Source organism: Carassius gibelio, chromosome A22 (genome assembly GCF_023724105.1).
Source record: "Carassius gibelio isolate Cgi1373 ecotype wild population from Czech Republic chromosome A22, carGib1.2-hapl.c, whole genome shotgun sequence".
Taxonomy (NCBI): domain Eukaryota; kingdom Metazoa; phylum Chordata; class Actinopteri; order Cypriniformes; family Cyprinidae; genus Carassius; species Carassius gibelio.
In genome coordinates this window covers 16,495,745-16,513,070 of record NC_068392.1, presented here as the reverse complement: position 1 = coordinate 16,513,070, position 17,326 = coordinate 16,495,745, and the positions used below count along the sequence as shown (strand labels likewise).

The 17,326-nt window shown below is 40.7% G+C and overlaps 1 protein-coding gene across 5 annotated transcripts in view; it reads left to right on the top strand.

Moving 5' to 3' along the window:
- The window catches only part of LOC127943344 (uncharacterized), a 119,795-nt gene extending 107,714 nt beyond the window's left edge, over window positions 1-12,081 (top strand). For 2 of the 5 annotated variants that reach the window (XM_052539718.1, XM_052539712.1), the window contains exon 5: window positions 11,950-12,075. In XM_052539718.1, coding sequence (XP_052395678.1) covers window positions 11,950-12,039 — 90 coding nt within the window. In that variant the 3' untranslated portion in view covers window positions 12,040-12,075. Of the gene's footprint in view, window positions 1-11,949 lie in introns of all 5 variants that reach the window. The other 3 variants (XM_052539721.1, XM_052539715.1, XM_052539724.1) reach the window with 3 other exon arrangements.
- The last annotated feature ends 5,245 nt before the right edge of the window (window positions 12,082-17,326 follow it).

The following is a 17,326-nucleotide window of genomic DNA, read 5'->3' as shown; positions in this document are numbered from 1 at the left end:
CAACGAAGATCATTTTTTCTGACCAAGGCACATAGCCTGTTAACCAGGTTTATAGTTTATTGAATAAAGGGGAAAAAGATCACTATGAATTAAAATTTTCGTGTTTGCATAGGGTTAGGGTTCTGATTTATACACAACATTTATGGTTCATTGTATACTTATTCTAAGGCATGTTTTGCACACACAAATATTTTTTAAGCTTTAAGTGCATACATAAATAAAACAACAGCAAAGCATATAATAAAAAAGTAAAAATAAATTAGCATAAATGAATAAGTATACGAGAGTATAAAACAGAATAGCCAAAGCCTCAAGCACCACATTGTAATCGGTAATAAATCTGATTGAAAAACAAAAACACATTTGACTTGCCGTACATCCAGTCGTGCTTCTTGCGCACGCTAGTTCTGATCGTACGTATAGTAACTCGGCAACTACGCAAGAATTGTAGTATGTTTGAGTAAAGGGGAACAGACATTCCGAGGGGAACAGAATCGACTGCTACACCGGAAGCTAGACCCATAGAATTTACAAATGGCGACGCCCATTTTTACATCAGGAAAAAGGTGGATAGGAAGAGATATGGGGGGGATTTCAAGTCTCTGTCCTGTCAGGGATTGCCGGTGTGGGGAGTGAATAACCAGCGCTCTCTTCCACTCTAACATCCATGACTGGGTTGAGACCCTTGAGCAAGAACCGAACCCTAGGGTGCCACAGCAAAAATGGCTCTTGATTTGGGTTCATGGTGTGTGTGTGTTCACTACTGTGTGTGTGCACTTGGATGTGTGAAATGCAGAGCACAAATTCAGAATATGGGACTCTGTACTTGGCCACAAATCACTTCCCTTCACTATTACACTGGCAGCATGGTGGGTAGTTTTATAATCTTTACTCTCCAATCTCTCTCTAGTATGTGGTCTCTCTCTCTCTCTCTCTCTCTCTCTCTCTCTCTCTCTCTCTCTCTCTCTCTCTCTTTCTATCCATGATTTTCTTGCGCTGGCATCTATGTTTGTGTCTAGTCAGATGTTCCGCTTCAGTGTAGTTTAATAAACATCCCTATGTATTCACACTTGGTTGTCTGTGTTTTCTGCTCACATTACAAGGTTACTTTAACTTCTTAAAGATGCTGTTTTGGTAGATGCTCTGGGAGCAATGTATTAGTAGTAAAATCATTTTTCATGGCCAGAGAAATAATTTTACTTAGAATCAATAGACAATGTCCTCCGGACAAGCAACTCACTTTATTGCTCTAATAATGCTATCCCACATAGCAAATGGACTTGGCCCAAATGTGGTTTCAAGCTGGCACTGCTGGCCTCCTGTCGTCAGTGGTATGTACTCTTTCAGCCAGAGCTGGGCCATGTGTGGCAATGACGGCAAGGCGGGTATCTGACAAACAATATCCGGGCCGATTGTTGATGGGAGGAGTGTGGCCCAGATCAGTCCAGTGATATGTGGCCCAAATCAGGCTAAGATCTGGTGACCCATGATAAACAAGATAAATACAATACTGCTTGATAATGGTTAAATGATCACAGACATTTTAATGAAGTGTAGTATTGTTAAAATGTAGTCTTTGAAATGACAAGTCAAAACAGAATGAAACATTATCATTTTGAAGTTAAGCAAATCAGTCATCTTCATTAAACTGCACTTTATTATAATTTTATTAAATGTTATATTATTATCCTTGGTACAAATAATCTTAGAATCCTTACATGAAAAGAGAGAGAGAGAGAGTATTTAACCGTTATCATGTAATATTTATTTGGTTTACTATGGGACACACACTGATCTATAATAGAGATTGGGGGCACATCATTTTTATTAGTATGCTGTCATCCAAAAGCATTAAATAAAATGATCATGAAAGTGTTTTATTTTTATTTAAATCCTGTATCCATGTGATGCTTGGTGTGAGGAACAGATCCAAATTCAAACCGCATCTGTTGGCGATATGTATCTCCTTCCTCTGTAGCTATAGTAACATGTAAAAAAAATTCTGTTAAGACGTTTTACAACAAGTTTTACGGCAGCGATATCAAATGCTCATTGGCTCTCGGCGGTTTCATCATAGATTGCGACATGCCGTGTTTTGAATGAGAAACGCACGCCTTGAAGGAGTGAATCTGGATAATATTTTCAGCATTTAAAAACTTAAATTATTCCCTGCTCCTCGCACTAATATTATATTCTGCCAGAGTGGACTGCAACTGCAATGTATCATCATTTGGACTACTGTGGTACTGCTCTTTGACACATCTGTAATAAATTCTTATGATTAAGTTACATTTGTATTGTACATCTTATAGACTGTATACTTTATTCACTCACTCTTTATTGATTGATTTGTTCTTTATAAAAATTAATAGAAAAATCAATGCAATACATTTGTTTATTGCACAGTTACATGATTTGTGGGTTTTAAGTCTGATTTCTTATTCTGTTTAATGTAGTTTATTCCCAGACACAGCCAGAGGTTATGACTAGTAGTCCCCCTCAGTTATCCAATGTACAACTTAGTTAAAGCTCAAAACAATAGTCAGCGGTTATGCTACACTATCTGTTTAGCCCCCCTGACAGTCATATAACTATGTACCACTTAATTAAAGCTGAGACAATAACCAGGGTTATGACCAGTACTTTGACTAGCCCCCCATAGTTAAGTACAACTTAACTAAAGTCAAGTGGTTAGTCAGAAATCTAAAATCTCTTTTAGTATGCCTTTAGTAGCCTTCACTTAATCTACTTGAGAAAATAATTTCAGAGTAAGTCAATCAAATGTAACAATTTATTATCAGTCAGGTAAGGATTATGCCAATTACAATTCAGAGATATCAAATCAATACAAGACATCAAATTCTCAAAGATGAATCTAAGAGTAAAAGATGCATACCTGGACACAGAAGGCCCTGGTCCTTTTGCTGCAGTCCTTTAAATACATCAGACCAAGACAAACATCCCCCGAGATGGAGACAGGACCCAAGACTGGGTGATTTTACAACTCAATGGGAACAGGGGGTAATTTACATGGAGGACCCTGGGAAGTGGCACTCCAATTACAGTAGGCAAAATATCTCTTAACTCTTAGGATCTGTATTATCTTCTAATCTACTTTTGTAAGATTGAGATCATTGTACCAGTTGCACTGAGACATTTCAAATGATACCAGACTGTTAGTTCACTTGCATTGACATTTTCATGTCAAATAATAATTTTGAGCTGATTGAGTAGAAGGAAGCATGGTTGAAGGGATTTATAATGAAATAAATGGCTAGAAGGGAAGGAGGTCTCCTGTTCTTGAAGATGCCTGTGCATGTTTGTATTGTCTGTTTCTCAGGAGATCAAAGTATCTCAGGTTCTTCCATCCTTACATGTTCATCTCACTTTGAGTTAATTTGCTACAGCATCTGAGCACTGGTGTTTTATATCAGTCAGAGAACATTGCGGATCCAATGGTTTTAGATATGCATGTGCATCACAAAGACTGTTCTTATATGCTGAATCCTTCTTCCACAGAGACTTTACCATTAATAATGTCATATACATTGAGTATGTTGTGTTGTTTCCAATGCACTGTAATGACTTCAACTTTAAGCTGAGGTTCTTTAGAACAATACGGTAAATTGACAGAACTGCCGATATCACCCTTAACAGTGACCTGAGTCAACAAGGGACTGACTTGAAGGAATGTGCTCTGGAGTTCAGGAGTGCTGTGGAGAAGCTGGACGACAAAGATGCAGCTCTTAAGGACCTGTTTACTCATACTTATATACTTATGTCTGAATACTTACAGTATGTCAATGTGATATTTCAGTTTCTCTCCTTTTAGAAAATCTGTTTGTTTTTTTTCATTATGGAATATGGATGATATAATATAAAATAAAACAAATTAAATGATAAAGCATTTTTTTTTTTTTTTTTTTTTGCATAAAGCTGAATGTACTGAATTGTTCTTTTATGACAAAATGCATTGTAATTCACAATTCTTAGAATTGCGCATAGGATTGTTATTTAAGTTATATATCAAATATATGTATGTCAAATTTACATTTTTGGATTTTAAACATTTTTATAAACTGTATTTATTTCTACCAGAAAGACTCGGGAGATAGAGGAATGTACGAAGCATACATTTATTGACAGTTATATAGTCACAATTATAAATTTCTTTGGCGGAAGGCCCCGTCCATGGTTCGTAATCCGAGGGTAGCGAATCTGCATTTCCTGCCTGAAGACGAAGGCAGGGGCGCAGCAGACCCCCCTGGAAGGTAAGGACAGGACCATCCTGGTGGTGGTGGGGAGGGTGGAGGTTGTTGTCGCGTTGGCATCTGCGAACTCAAACATGTGTAAGTACGATCTTTTATACAGGAGTATAAAGACGTGATTGGATAATGATGAAGGTAATTAATGACGAAGTGATTGAGTCTTCCTGGCAGAACTTAGGCTAAAGCTTCCATTTCTACCAGAAAGACTCGGGAGATAGAGGAATGTACGAAGCATACATTTATTGACAGCTCAGCGAGCACAATTATAAATTTCTTTGGCGGAAGGCCCCGTCCATGGTTCGTAATCCGAGGGTAGCGAATCTGCATTTCCTGCCTGAAGACGAAGGCAGGGGCGCAGCAGACCCCCAAAATTAGGTGGATTACGAGACCTCCAGACGGGGCCAGCCTTCCCCCCAAAAAAGTAGATGAAGTATACCCACCAGTTGTGAATCCTAAGGTTCCTGGAAGAAATAGAAAGAGAGTTAGCATGACCAGTATAAATGACGTTAGATTAAACTTCTTAAGTTTTTTACAGAAATAGCCGCAATAGGCCAGACACAGACAGCAACGATAGGCAGACACAGACAGGCCTTGATAGACCAACAGAAATAGCCACGATAGGCAGACACAGACAGCCACGATAGGCAGCACAAACAGGCCTCGATAGACCAACAGAAATAGCCACGATAGGCCGACACAGACAGGCCTCGATAGACCAACAGAAATAGCCATGATAGGCAGACACGGACAGGCCCCGATAGGCCGAACATAAATAGCCACGATAGGCCAGACGCAGACAGCCACGATAGGCAGACACAGACAGGCCCCGATAGACCAACATAAATACCCACGATAGGCCTCACGCAGACAGCCACGGTAGGCAGACACAGACAGGCCTCAATAGACCAACAGAAATAGCCACGATAGGCCAGACGCAGACAGCCACGATAGGCAGACGCAGACAGGCCTCGATAGACCTTACAGAAATAGCCATGATGGCCAGACACAGATAGGCCTTGATAGACCATACAGAAAAATAGCCATGATAGCCAGACACGGACAGGCCTCGATAGACCAACGGAAATAGCCACAATAGGCCAGACGCAGACAGCCACGATAGGCAGACACAGACAGGCCCCAATAGACCGTACAGAAATAGCCACGATAGGCCAGACGCAGACAGCCACGATAGGCAGACACAGACAGGCCCCAATAGACCGTACATAAATAGCCACCATAGGCCAGACGCAGACAGCCACGATAGGCAGACACAGACAGGCCCCGATAGACCAACATAAATAGCCACGATAGGCCTCACGCAGACAGCCACGATAGGCAGACACGGACAGGCCTCGATAGACCGTACATAAATAGCCATGATAGCCACACAGACAGGCCTCGATAGACCGTACATAAATAGCCACAATAGGCCAGACGCAGACAGCCACGATAGGCGGACGCAAGACAGGCCTCGATAGACCATGATTAGCCACGATAGGCAGACGCAGACAGGCCTCGATAGACCGTACATAAATAGCCACGATAGGCCAGACGCAGACAGCCACAATGGCAGACGCAGACAGGCCTTAATAGGCCATACAGAAATAGCCACAATAGGCAGACACAGGACAGGCCTCAATAGACCGTACAGAAAAATAGCCATGATGGCCGGACACGGACAGGCCTTGATAGGCCGTACAGAAATAGCCACGATAGGCAGACACGGACAGGCCTCGATAGGCCGTACAGAAATAGCCATTATAGCCAGACACAGATAGGACTCGATAGACCGTACAGAAATAGCCACGATAGGCCAGACACAGATAGCCACAAGAGGCAGACATGGGACAGGCCTTGATAGACCATACAGAAAAATAGCCATGATAGCCGGACACGGACAGGTCTCGATAGACCGTGCAGAAATAGCCACGATAGGCAGACACAGACAGCCATAATAGGCAGACATGGGACAGGCCTTGATAGACCATACAGAAAAATAGCCATGATAGCCGGACACGGACAGGTCTCAATAGACCGTGCAGAAATAGCCACGATAGGCAGACACAGACAGGCCTCGAAAGACCATACAGAAATAGCCACAAAGGCCAGACATGTACAGGCCTTGATAGACCATACAGATATAGTAACACCACCACCAGTAATTGCATGAATTTACCTGATTAGTTACAGGAGAGCTTGCTGAGCTTCAATAATGGTTTTGAATCAGGTCTGATGTATGATTCAAATGCTTAGGAAGACCATCTGCCCATGATCTTAACAGCTGATGTAGAGATCCCTCATTCAGCTGCTGAAGTAGCTGCCCCAATTCTTAATGAATGGCCAGTAGATAGACTGCAGCTTTGAGAACAGTGGTTAAGCGAGTTCTAAACAGCCTTGGAAAGGGGGCTCCGTTAGAAAAAATAGAGCTGGTGCGTTTTAGAAATTCTAGGTCGGATTTTTAAGAAATTTCACCATGCAGAGAAGGGACAGGATTATTGATTTTAGAATTGTTAAGGTGACACCAGAACCTTGCACATCGGTTTTTGAGTGCTTGAGGAGAGTGTTAAGAATTTTTGGTCCGAATCATAGATCTGAAGGAAATGCCGCGAGCAGGATCAAATGGATTGGTTTGAAGTGAATTCCCCTGGAAGCATAACCTGTAGAAGGCAGATAAACACTGCCTCCAGAAGAATATTGAGGTACTTCGAAGGAAGGCCGTAGCAGATGGAAGTAATTAATTTTGCAATATGGGCAGGGTAATAGGCAGACATTTGTCTTTAATTTGTTGGAAGATTTAGCTAACCCCTCAAGTAGTAATAGAACTGAATAACCAAAAGGCTTGAAAATTAGATTATAAAATTTAGCGTGGATTAGATGCTGGCAAGGAGTCTGCGAATAGAGAAATTAAGATTGCAATTTTTTTATTTTTTTTTAAACAAGAAAGGAGCAACGGTTGAAATTAGAATAGGAACACAAAAATTGGAAGGAAAAACATTAGAAGCGGACCATGCAAACGTGTAGGCTTGATTGTAGAGGGAGCAACGCCTTAGAAATGTGATTTCCAGCTGACGTAAGCACTTCGTTTAGTATTATGTCTGCTAACGGAGGGCAGACTGAAGAATCCGGGTTGGCTGAGGGCACAGCTGTCTGAAAGTTAAAAGTGTAAAGTGAAAGCCGCAACAGCCGAGTAAGAGTGATGAACCAACACCAGTAGATGCGCAAATATAAACAAGCCTTGATTGTAGCTTAACCCCGTAACTGTCACTCCCCAATTTTTTTTTTTTTTTTTTTTTATTTATTATTATTATTATTATTATTATTATTATTATTATTATTATTATTTTTTTTTTTTTTATATTAAGTTGAGGTATCGGAGGTTAAGTTTAAAATACGCATAAATCGAAGTGACTTAAGCTTACTAGCACACATTGCTAATCTTGATGTAAACAATTAAACATTGTTTGTCTTAGCAATCTTATCAAATTCTGAATATTTCCACCCTGTAACGAATAATTTTTCTGATGACGTCAGTTTGACAGCATGAGCAGAACCTACTTAACGCGCCCCTCCAGCCGTTAGTTAGTTATGAGTGATGGGCGGTCACACTGCACTTTTCTCTCCATTGACTTCCATTCATACGCATGCGAATGCGTCGGACCGGAAACGCAAGCTTATGCGAAAAATTTTGCATTTCGCTGCGTTCCAAAGTTCAAGTTTGGTGAACTCTGACCAGGGAATTTGCATAACGTGAGGATGTGGACCAGTAGAAGAGCGATACATTGCTGCATGACCTCTCTGTACAAAAATTCAAAAAGGAAGCGCAATATAACTTTAGCCATATTCGCATTGGCGTTCGAAATAATTTCGCATGTTTAAAGTCTAGTGTGACCGCGCCTTGAGACGGAGACCAGGAGTGCAAACAAACCATGCCTGCTAATTAATATTCGGTTTAAACTGGAGATATGTCACTACTCTGAAATAAGGTCAGCAGCAACTCGTGTCACGTGGAGTAATATATGCCTGCTGACTGAGCATTGAGCCGAATCTTACCTACGACTCAAAAGAAGGGTCCATACGCATCAGCTTGGTAGATCCAGTGTTCATAATTCGCTAGCCCAAGAGTAAGCCATGTAAAGATGAGGTGAGAGCAGCGGTTCCCTGCATCTGCAACCATAGAATCCCATTAGAGAATGAACTTTTCAGGAATAACGCAAATGAAAGACTGAATAAACAAATATTAAAGCATAGGATTAAAACAGCGAATCTCAAGTGTGCTAGACAGAGCTTTTTTTTTTTTTTTTTTTTTTATTTATTTATTTATTTATTTATTTATTTTTTTTAAGAAATGCGAAAAATCTTTATCAGTATAAAGACTGTAGCGTTTATGATGAGCCTTAAAGTGCCTCATTACGAAGAAGTTATTCAGAAAATTGCATGCACTATGATCAACATCTTAATTATGCTGTGCAAGTCTGCTAGATAAACAAGCACGAAACGCCCAGTGCTTTATTTGAACGTGTAAGTATAAATCCTTGCAGAGAATAAATTAATGCCCAGGCGCCGCAAGTGCATAGAACGAAATGATACTTCTAATGCTGTAGACTTGTGAAGTGATGGAGGCGAGATGCCGAAGAGACCGGCAGCCTTAATTCTGTCTGCTGGTCCGGAGAGTCTTCATTCGTGCAGGTTCACGTGAGCGTACAGATGAATATTTGTTGATTGAGACCAAAGTCTTTTCAGGTGTTGAGACCCAAGCAGCACTGACGCGACATCTCGGAAAGCACCAGCGTTGCCAAGACCGTATTTTTTTTTTTTTTTTTTTTTTTGTGGGATGCCTTTTCGGTCCTGGGTTTGAGGTGACCCCAATAGTGTTATATATAGCCCCTAGAATGTGAATTCTACCGATAAATCCCTTTTGAACGCGATTGGGCTGTTATTTTTTTATTTTATTTTTTTAAATAGTAGTAGCTGGCGGTTTTGAGAACCTGGCAACCCTGGCCTGGAAGCACACGGAACTCCGCCAATGTTCACAATCACATCCTCTGCCGAGAAAAGCTTGTAAATCATCCAACACAAACGACTGCAGATGATCGCCGCCACACGGAGCTAAGCCAACGATCCCGTGTGCATCTTAGAGGAACGTCAAACTCTAGATAGTTTGCGGGGCACGAATTTAATTACAGCAAGTAGATGAATAAACACAACAGCTTGAGCAAGTACAATCGCGTCGGAATCTGCGGTTGTTGTCGCGTTGGCATCTGCGAACTCAAACATGTGTAAGTACGATCTTTTATACAGGAGTATAAAGACGTGATTGGATAATGATGAAGGTAATTAATGACGAAGTGATTGAGTCTTCCTGGCAGAACTTAGGCCTGGTTCACACGGGACGATTTTAAAATTGTCGGCCGATTTTCCAAACCTGAGAGACCCCACACACGGCGATAAAAAATCACGGGTCTAACAGTTTTGGTCGTTCAGTGTGTGGTGTGCAGCCACACGGCAATATCAACACATCACACACGAACCGATTTGACTCCCGAGCATTCCCAGGTCAGACGGGAAATCTCGCAAAATCCCTCGAGATCAAACGTGACTTCAGAGTAAACAATCATGGCGGACGAAGAGGATGCAGTGGTCATAGTTTGTGCTTTGTTTTTAACGGTAAAAAAAAACATAAGAAAAACAAGAAAAGGCGATGGTTAAAGAGGTGGAGACAACGCGAGCATGGACTATACTTGCTACATCATGATATGGAGGAAAGTTGTTGTTTTATCTCATAGAAATGTTGTTACGTACTACACAGATTAATAACCGTTGAAATAAACGTTCATATATTCGTTTCCATGTACTCTGGTGGACTGCAGTTGTGGATGTAGTTATGCCCATCGACTTTATTTGTATTTGTTATATTTGTTTTATTATATACGCCGGCTGTTTTGATTTTGTTTCCCGGTACTATCACTGCCTCGTCACCTCGCTTTCTGATTGGCTACACGCCACAGTCCACAGGCTGCGTGATTGTTTGTCCTCGGGGGACACCACACACGAGAAAAAATCGGGCCAAATAAATCCAACATGTTGGATATCCCCGATTTGAGATCGGAGCGGTCCCGACGTTCTTCCGAGCAGAGGAGAGCGGTCTTAACACACCACACACGGCAGGAATATTTGATCAGATTATTTTACGATAATCGGAGCATCCTAAGATTGTCGGAAGGGGTGAATCGGGGCTAAAATCGGCCTAATTATCCTGCCGTGTGAACCAGCCTTTAGGCTAAAGCTTCCATTTCAGGTTACAGGCCTGAAGATGGCTGAAGTGCTATCAGAGAAGCCCAGCTCTGACTTCCTCTTCTCTGTGTGCTTGAGGTTTCACTGTGTTTCCGCTCACAGTGAGAGATGTTTGAATGATCAGAGTATAGAAGATATTCATCTGGATCACACGATGAAGATCATCCAGCTTCAGATCTGTGAGTTTATCACATATTATATTGAATCAATAAATGGGGTTTCTTTTTATTTAATGTCTTAATAAATGATTTAAACTATAAAATAAATTATTTCTCTCATAGATCTGTTCATGTGGTCTCAAGTCACAGAGAGTTTAACAAACACAGCAGTAACTTTAGGAGCTGATGTGATTATAAGCTGTGAACTTGATATAAAAGAGATTTACTGGTTCAGACAGAAATCACCAGATCCTCCAGAGTTGATCTTACGCACTTTCAGTAGCAGAACTGAAGGAGCTGACTATGAAAACAGCATCTTCAAACTCAAATACTCAGTGAAAACTAACAGTAGTCTGTTCATCAGAAATATCGCCGCTGATGAATTAGGAGTTTATTATTGTGTGAAAACTAGTGAACCACAAAAATTCAGCAAGGCAACAAGATCTACATCAGCGGTGAGTTACTTTCTCATTTCAGATGGATTTTCAATAATAAATATATTATACACATTTATGAATAACTAATATTTGTGAAGTGTCTTTGTTCTGTTAAAGACTGAAATTGAATAAAGACTGATAAAAACAAACATATTGTACAGACTCAGTCTACAGGAATCAGACAGAATCAAATGCTGCTCCAGAACAGGAGACACCATGGAGAAACCTGACCATCATCACATCTGTCCTGCTGAATGTGCTTCTGATCATTGCATTAATAGGTTTGTACTGCTTTTACTGCGAGTATGTTCAGATCTCACTGAACTAAATACAAGAAGACAAGACTCTAGCATATTAAACATGCTCTTTGTTTGTTTAGACTGTTATACTGTGTGAATTCAGTGATGGTTCATTCATTGTTTCAGGTTTGGTGAAGAGCCACATTGATGCAACTGGATGAAAAATTAAGATGTAAAAATGACTCAAATAATCTACAGGTAAGATGCATATTTAAGAAATATTATCTTGTTTTTTTCCACCAATACATTGGAGGAAATTGGAGTACTGATTCTTGCAGTGAATCCATTTATTATCTGAATAAACTGAAATGTTTAATATGTTGTGCTGTCACACGACTTGCTGAAATACTCGATTGTGATTAAAAAAAGTTATATGATTTTAAAACCTTAATATGTGTAAAATAAATTCTCTTCATCTTCGATTATAATTTATTGGCAATAATGACAGAATGAATGTACATTTTGTCCTAAATATTATAATATCATCTTCTTTCAGTGTGCTGAAATTGATTTTTCCATGTGTGCCGGTAACATCAGATCTTGTCCAGAGCAGAGCAAGATTGTCTACCGCCAATGTATGATGTAAAATACATTATAAATACAAACTGTGCCTTTATATGATCTTTTTACAAGCTATAGTTATTTTCATATACATTTTTTAAGTTCATGAGTGGTAGACATTTATATACTTTTTTTATCTTTTCTTTTTTTTCTGGTTGGTTTGAGTGGAAATCTTGCTTATATATATAATAGTGATAATCATAATGTATTTTTTATTATAAATGCGCTGATGTTTACACTAGTAGTTAGTTATAAACCACAGGCCAAATGAGGTTTCTTAAAAATGCCGTTGCAACTTTCATGAAACTTCATGCAACAAATTATACTGGATCATAAATCAGCTGGCAGTCCTGAATATACATTTCACTCCTTCATTCCTAATGTATGTAACATTGTCATGAAATCATGGAATTTTCTGCTAGTTCTACATTTTTATAATTTATTATTTTTCATGCAGCTGGAAATCAAGGAAACAAACCTCAATAAATGTACTAGAGAGATCGTTTGCCTTGCATACTAAATGTTTTGTATGTTTTTTGTACATATTGAAATGTCTATGTTTTGCACAGCTCTTGTTTGTGGTTTACATACAACATATTTCAGACACATGACATTTTCCACTGGTTTAGACACTGACAAACAACACAACTGTACACACTTGCACTCAGCTGGTGGTTTAAACTTTCACTAAGTGAACATGAACAAGAAACACTATGAGCAAATGTTCACTTGAACCTATTTTACTACAGAGATTCACAGTTCCTATTCTATGCAGCTTATTCATTTCCATAAAACTGTCAAACCAAAACAAACATTTCAGTAGGAGACAGAATAACAGAAAAAAACCCAGAGTGTAGACAAATGTAACTTTCACATGTATGAATTTAAAGATTAATACTTATTAATAAAAAAGGTACCAATTAAAAAAGGAAAACACTACATGTGTGGTCAGCAAAAACTTACCTTTACTTCCTGACTGTGGTTAAAATAACCCTGTTATTTTAAAAGAAGTTAGAAACACCATTGTCATGCTGACGTCTTTGAACATCCTAAATATCGTACAGCTTCAGCTCTGTGAGCTAATGTGCTTTATAAATTAATACATTTATTTAATGTTTCACATTCGATATTATTTCAAGTCCCTAACACATATATATGTTTTTCCTCTTTTAGTGGTTGGCATCCAGCTAACTGGTAAATTACTGCCACCTTCATCAAACAGAGATTTCTTAATCATTATAACCTACTGTAAAATAAAAACCTGTTTCTCTTAGAAAGACTAACAGTTCCCTGACCTGCACTCTTTCAGTCATACTAAGGGCTTTGTTGGTTCATTTGCTGCACATGTCCTGCTTTGTTTGCTTCCCCCACAGTGTTTCCTCTTCTGTGCTTGTTTTTCTTTATGGTCTTATGTTTAATGTTATGTTTAATTTATTATTAATAAAGAGCCCATTTTACATTGTGTTTGATTCCTTGTCTCGTCCCTAACGCAATACCTGAAATTTCTGGGCCAAGTTCTTATGAAATACAAATTATACCTAATTATGCATGTGAGATATTAAATATTTTCATAATTCGTTATAGAATCTGGAATATGTAAAAAGGACGCTCTAACTGCAAGCTGTAGCCCCCAGGGGGTTCAGGCAAAATGGTGGTTAAAAACCAGAGATACTTGGGAAAATATGCATAGTACTTTTTAAGAATTAAAAGGAATGGCCTGTGTTATATTCTAGCTCTGGAATTTGCTAAACTAAAGCAAGATGCTTTTTTTTCTATGGATGTAGAATTGTTAATTTAAACAATTTAATAACTTTTCAAATGAAAGTATTTCATTCAGGTTGCCTGACACCAAAGAATGAGTAGTGCTACACTGAGGGAAAAACTACATTGGACACATACTGTACAGTTGCATGTAAGTAAACACAGATGCTGTTTCAAAGAGGGTATTTGTATAAAAATCTTAATGATCTTATGTATTGTCTGTACTTGTGTCCTTTGGAATGTTTAAAAATCATCAGTCGCTGTCTTAGTATTTTTCAAGGGTATGTTTCCCAAAAGCAATGTCATGCAACTACATATAGTTGCAGTTTTGATGTTACTAGTTTCACAATTCAGCTTTTCTTGAAACCAGAGTTCAAATTAACTACAGAATTAGTAAACAGCATCACAAACTTACGTGGTTGAAACTACAGACTTCAGCCTGTAGTTAGAAGCATAGTTTATTGTTAGTAAGACATATGGACTTCAAAACACTGCTCTTGGGCAAAGTAAGCAAGCTAACATGCAGTACACCCTACATCCTTAAAGGGATAATTCACCCAAAAAGGAAAATTATGTCATTAAAACCTCACCCTCATGTCGTTCCAAACCTGTAAGTAAGACCTCTGTTCATCTTCGGAACACAGTTTAAGATATTTTAGATTTATCTGAGAGCTTTCTGTCCGTTATACGTTATACTGTCTATGTCCAGAAAAGTAATAAAAACATCTTCGAAGTAGTCCATGTGACATTTTTGAAGCATCGAAAATACATTTTGGTCCAAAAATAGCAAAAACTACGACTTTATTCAGCATTGTCTTCTCTTCCAGTCTGTTGTGAGCGCGTTCACAGCAGTGTAGTGATATCCGGTTCGCGAACGAATCATTCGATGTAACCGGATCTTCTTGAACCAGTTCACCGAATCGAACTGAATCGTTTGAAACGGTTCGCGTGTCCAATAAGCATTAATCCTGAAATGACTTAAGCTGTTAACTTTTTTAATGTGGCTGACACAGTACACTGACTGAACTGATGTGAAGAGAGAACTCGGGATGAACACAGAGCCGAGCCAGATAATGAACGAAAGATTGACTTGATTGTTCTTGAGTCAAGATCCGGTTGATTGACCAGGATGATTGCTCTTGATTCAAGCCTTCGGTTTACCCGCGCTCATAACATTAGCACAGAATCAGTATAGAATCAATCACCAAAAGAATCAGTTCGGTTCAGATGCTCTGTGTCAGTCTGCTTCGCGCTGAATCACACATGCGCAGTATCATCAGCTCCTCTGTTCTCAAATCAGACGCGTCCGACAGAAACGGTTCTTGACTCGAGTCAATTTTTGTTTGTTAATTTTCAGTTCAATCTTCAGTTCTCACTTCACAGTTAATAATTCTCTATAGCTACTTCAATTCCAGATGCCCATTCACTGTCCCTCACGCCATTCAAAACTAAAGGAGTGACACGTCTTTGGTATTCTCTAGTCTTTGCTCACACAGACCAACCCGTCTCCCTTCAACGTTCAATTCTATTTTCAAATCTTCTTTTCATTCTCTCCCTCCCAACCTCCCTCCCTGCCTCCCTACATCTTGCAACACACCCCACTCACAAACATCCTTCCATCCAAACATCCTTTTTCCACTCTAACTTGAGCTGTGCAGGAATATGCCCTTGTGTCTCTATTATCTCTATTATCTCTAACAAATCTGACATCAACCATGTCGTAATTAGACTTGTGCCAGTATTCGGTAATGCAATATATTGCGGTGATTAATATGCACAATATTTTTATCGTGGGCACTTCTAAATACCGTGAATAACATCTCTAGGTTACGTATGTAACCCTAGTTCCTCGCATCAAATGCGCTTTGGGGAATGCGCCCAGCTTGAGCGACTCTGAATATTGTGTGTAATCAGTCCAATGGAAGAGCGTGACGTCACAGGCGGGGTGACGTAAGCGGCCATGAAGCTATAAAAGCATGTGCCGCGCAGCTGGCATCAGCTTCGAGTACCAGCAAGCACCGGCAGGGGTGCCGGGGGTATGGCTCCGAGACACAGCGTCTCATTCCCTCAAGGAACTAGGGTTACATATTTAACCTAGAGACGTTCCCCTTCAGGAACTTGAGCTGCGTCAAATGCGCTTTGGGGAATGAGTACCAATGCCGCCAGACTACCTAACCCCTGCCTAGTGTGTATCCGAAGAGCACAGCTTAGGACAGGAGGACAGAAGCGCCTGGAGTGACTGGCATGTCTAGGCCATAGAATTTAACAAACGTAGAGGGCGTGGACCACCCAGCAGCGTTGCAGATGTCCTGCATGGATACACCTGCTAGGAAGACCTTGGAGGCCGCCTTACCCCAGCCTTACGACAGCGGGGGATGACCAGAGGACTCATAGGTGGCGTTGATAGCCTCGACTATCCAACGACTAATAGTCTGCTTAGAAGCAGGAGAACCCCTCTTGGGGGGACCGTAGCATACAAGCAATTGGTCAGTTTTTCTCCATAGGGCAGCTCTGTGGATGTATGCGTCCAGCGCTCGAACTGGACACATACAATATAGCTTCACTTGATCGGGCTCCCGAAAGGGAGGAGGACAGAAGGCCTGCAGCACTACAGGTCGTGGTGTAACAGAGGGAACCTTGGGAACATATCCCGCTCGAGGGTATATGAACGCTTTAGTCATGCCAGGTGCAAATTCAAGCTAAGTGGGGGCCACAGAGAGGGCCTGAAGATCTCCTACTCTCCGCAGCGAGGTGATAGCCAACAGAAAGGAGGTTTTAAGTGTGAGATGTCTGTCTGAGATATCTTGAATAGGTTCAAATGGGGGTTTTCACATTGCCTGTTACACCACAACCAAGTCCCACGGGGGAATACGGGACCGTACTGGAGGTCTCAGCCTCAGCGCACCGCGGAGGAAATGTGTAACTAGGGGGTGTCTTCCCAGAGACTGGCCATCGAGAAGGGTGTGGTATGCCGCAATGGCCATAACGTAAACCTTCAGCGTGGAGTGGGTCAACCCTGCAGAGATTAGCCTGTAGAAACTCCAGAACTGTACCGACTGGGCAGTTTGCTGGGTCTAACTGGCAGTCTCCGCACCATAACTCTGGGCGAGGGTGAATTATTGTACCCTGCACCTGCGAGAGTATGTCTGTTCTGATCGGTATCTCCCACGGAGAGCCGTTGAGGAGCGAGACTAGATCTAGACTAGAGTAGACTGTCCTGGCGTACTCTCGCCAGAACTCCCGGGAGCAGAGCAATAGGGGGAAAGGCGTACAGACGAAGCCTTGGCCAGGTCTGTACCATAGCGTCCAGTCCCAGAGGAGCTGGATGAACTAGAGAGAACCAAAGGGAACATTGTGATGTCTCTTGAGTTACAAATAGGTCTACTGTGCCCTGCCAAATACTCTCCATATCTGCTTCACCACCTCTGGGTGAAGTCTCCATTCCCCGGGCCTCGGCCCCTGCCTCGACAGTATGTCTGCTCCCATATTTTGTTTCCCAGGAATATATACTGCTCTTAATGAGAAGCGTTTGCTTTGGGACCACACCAGGA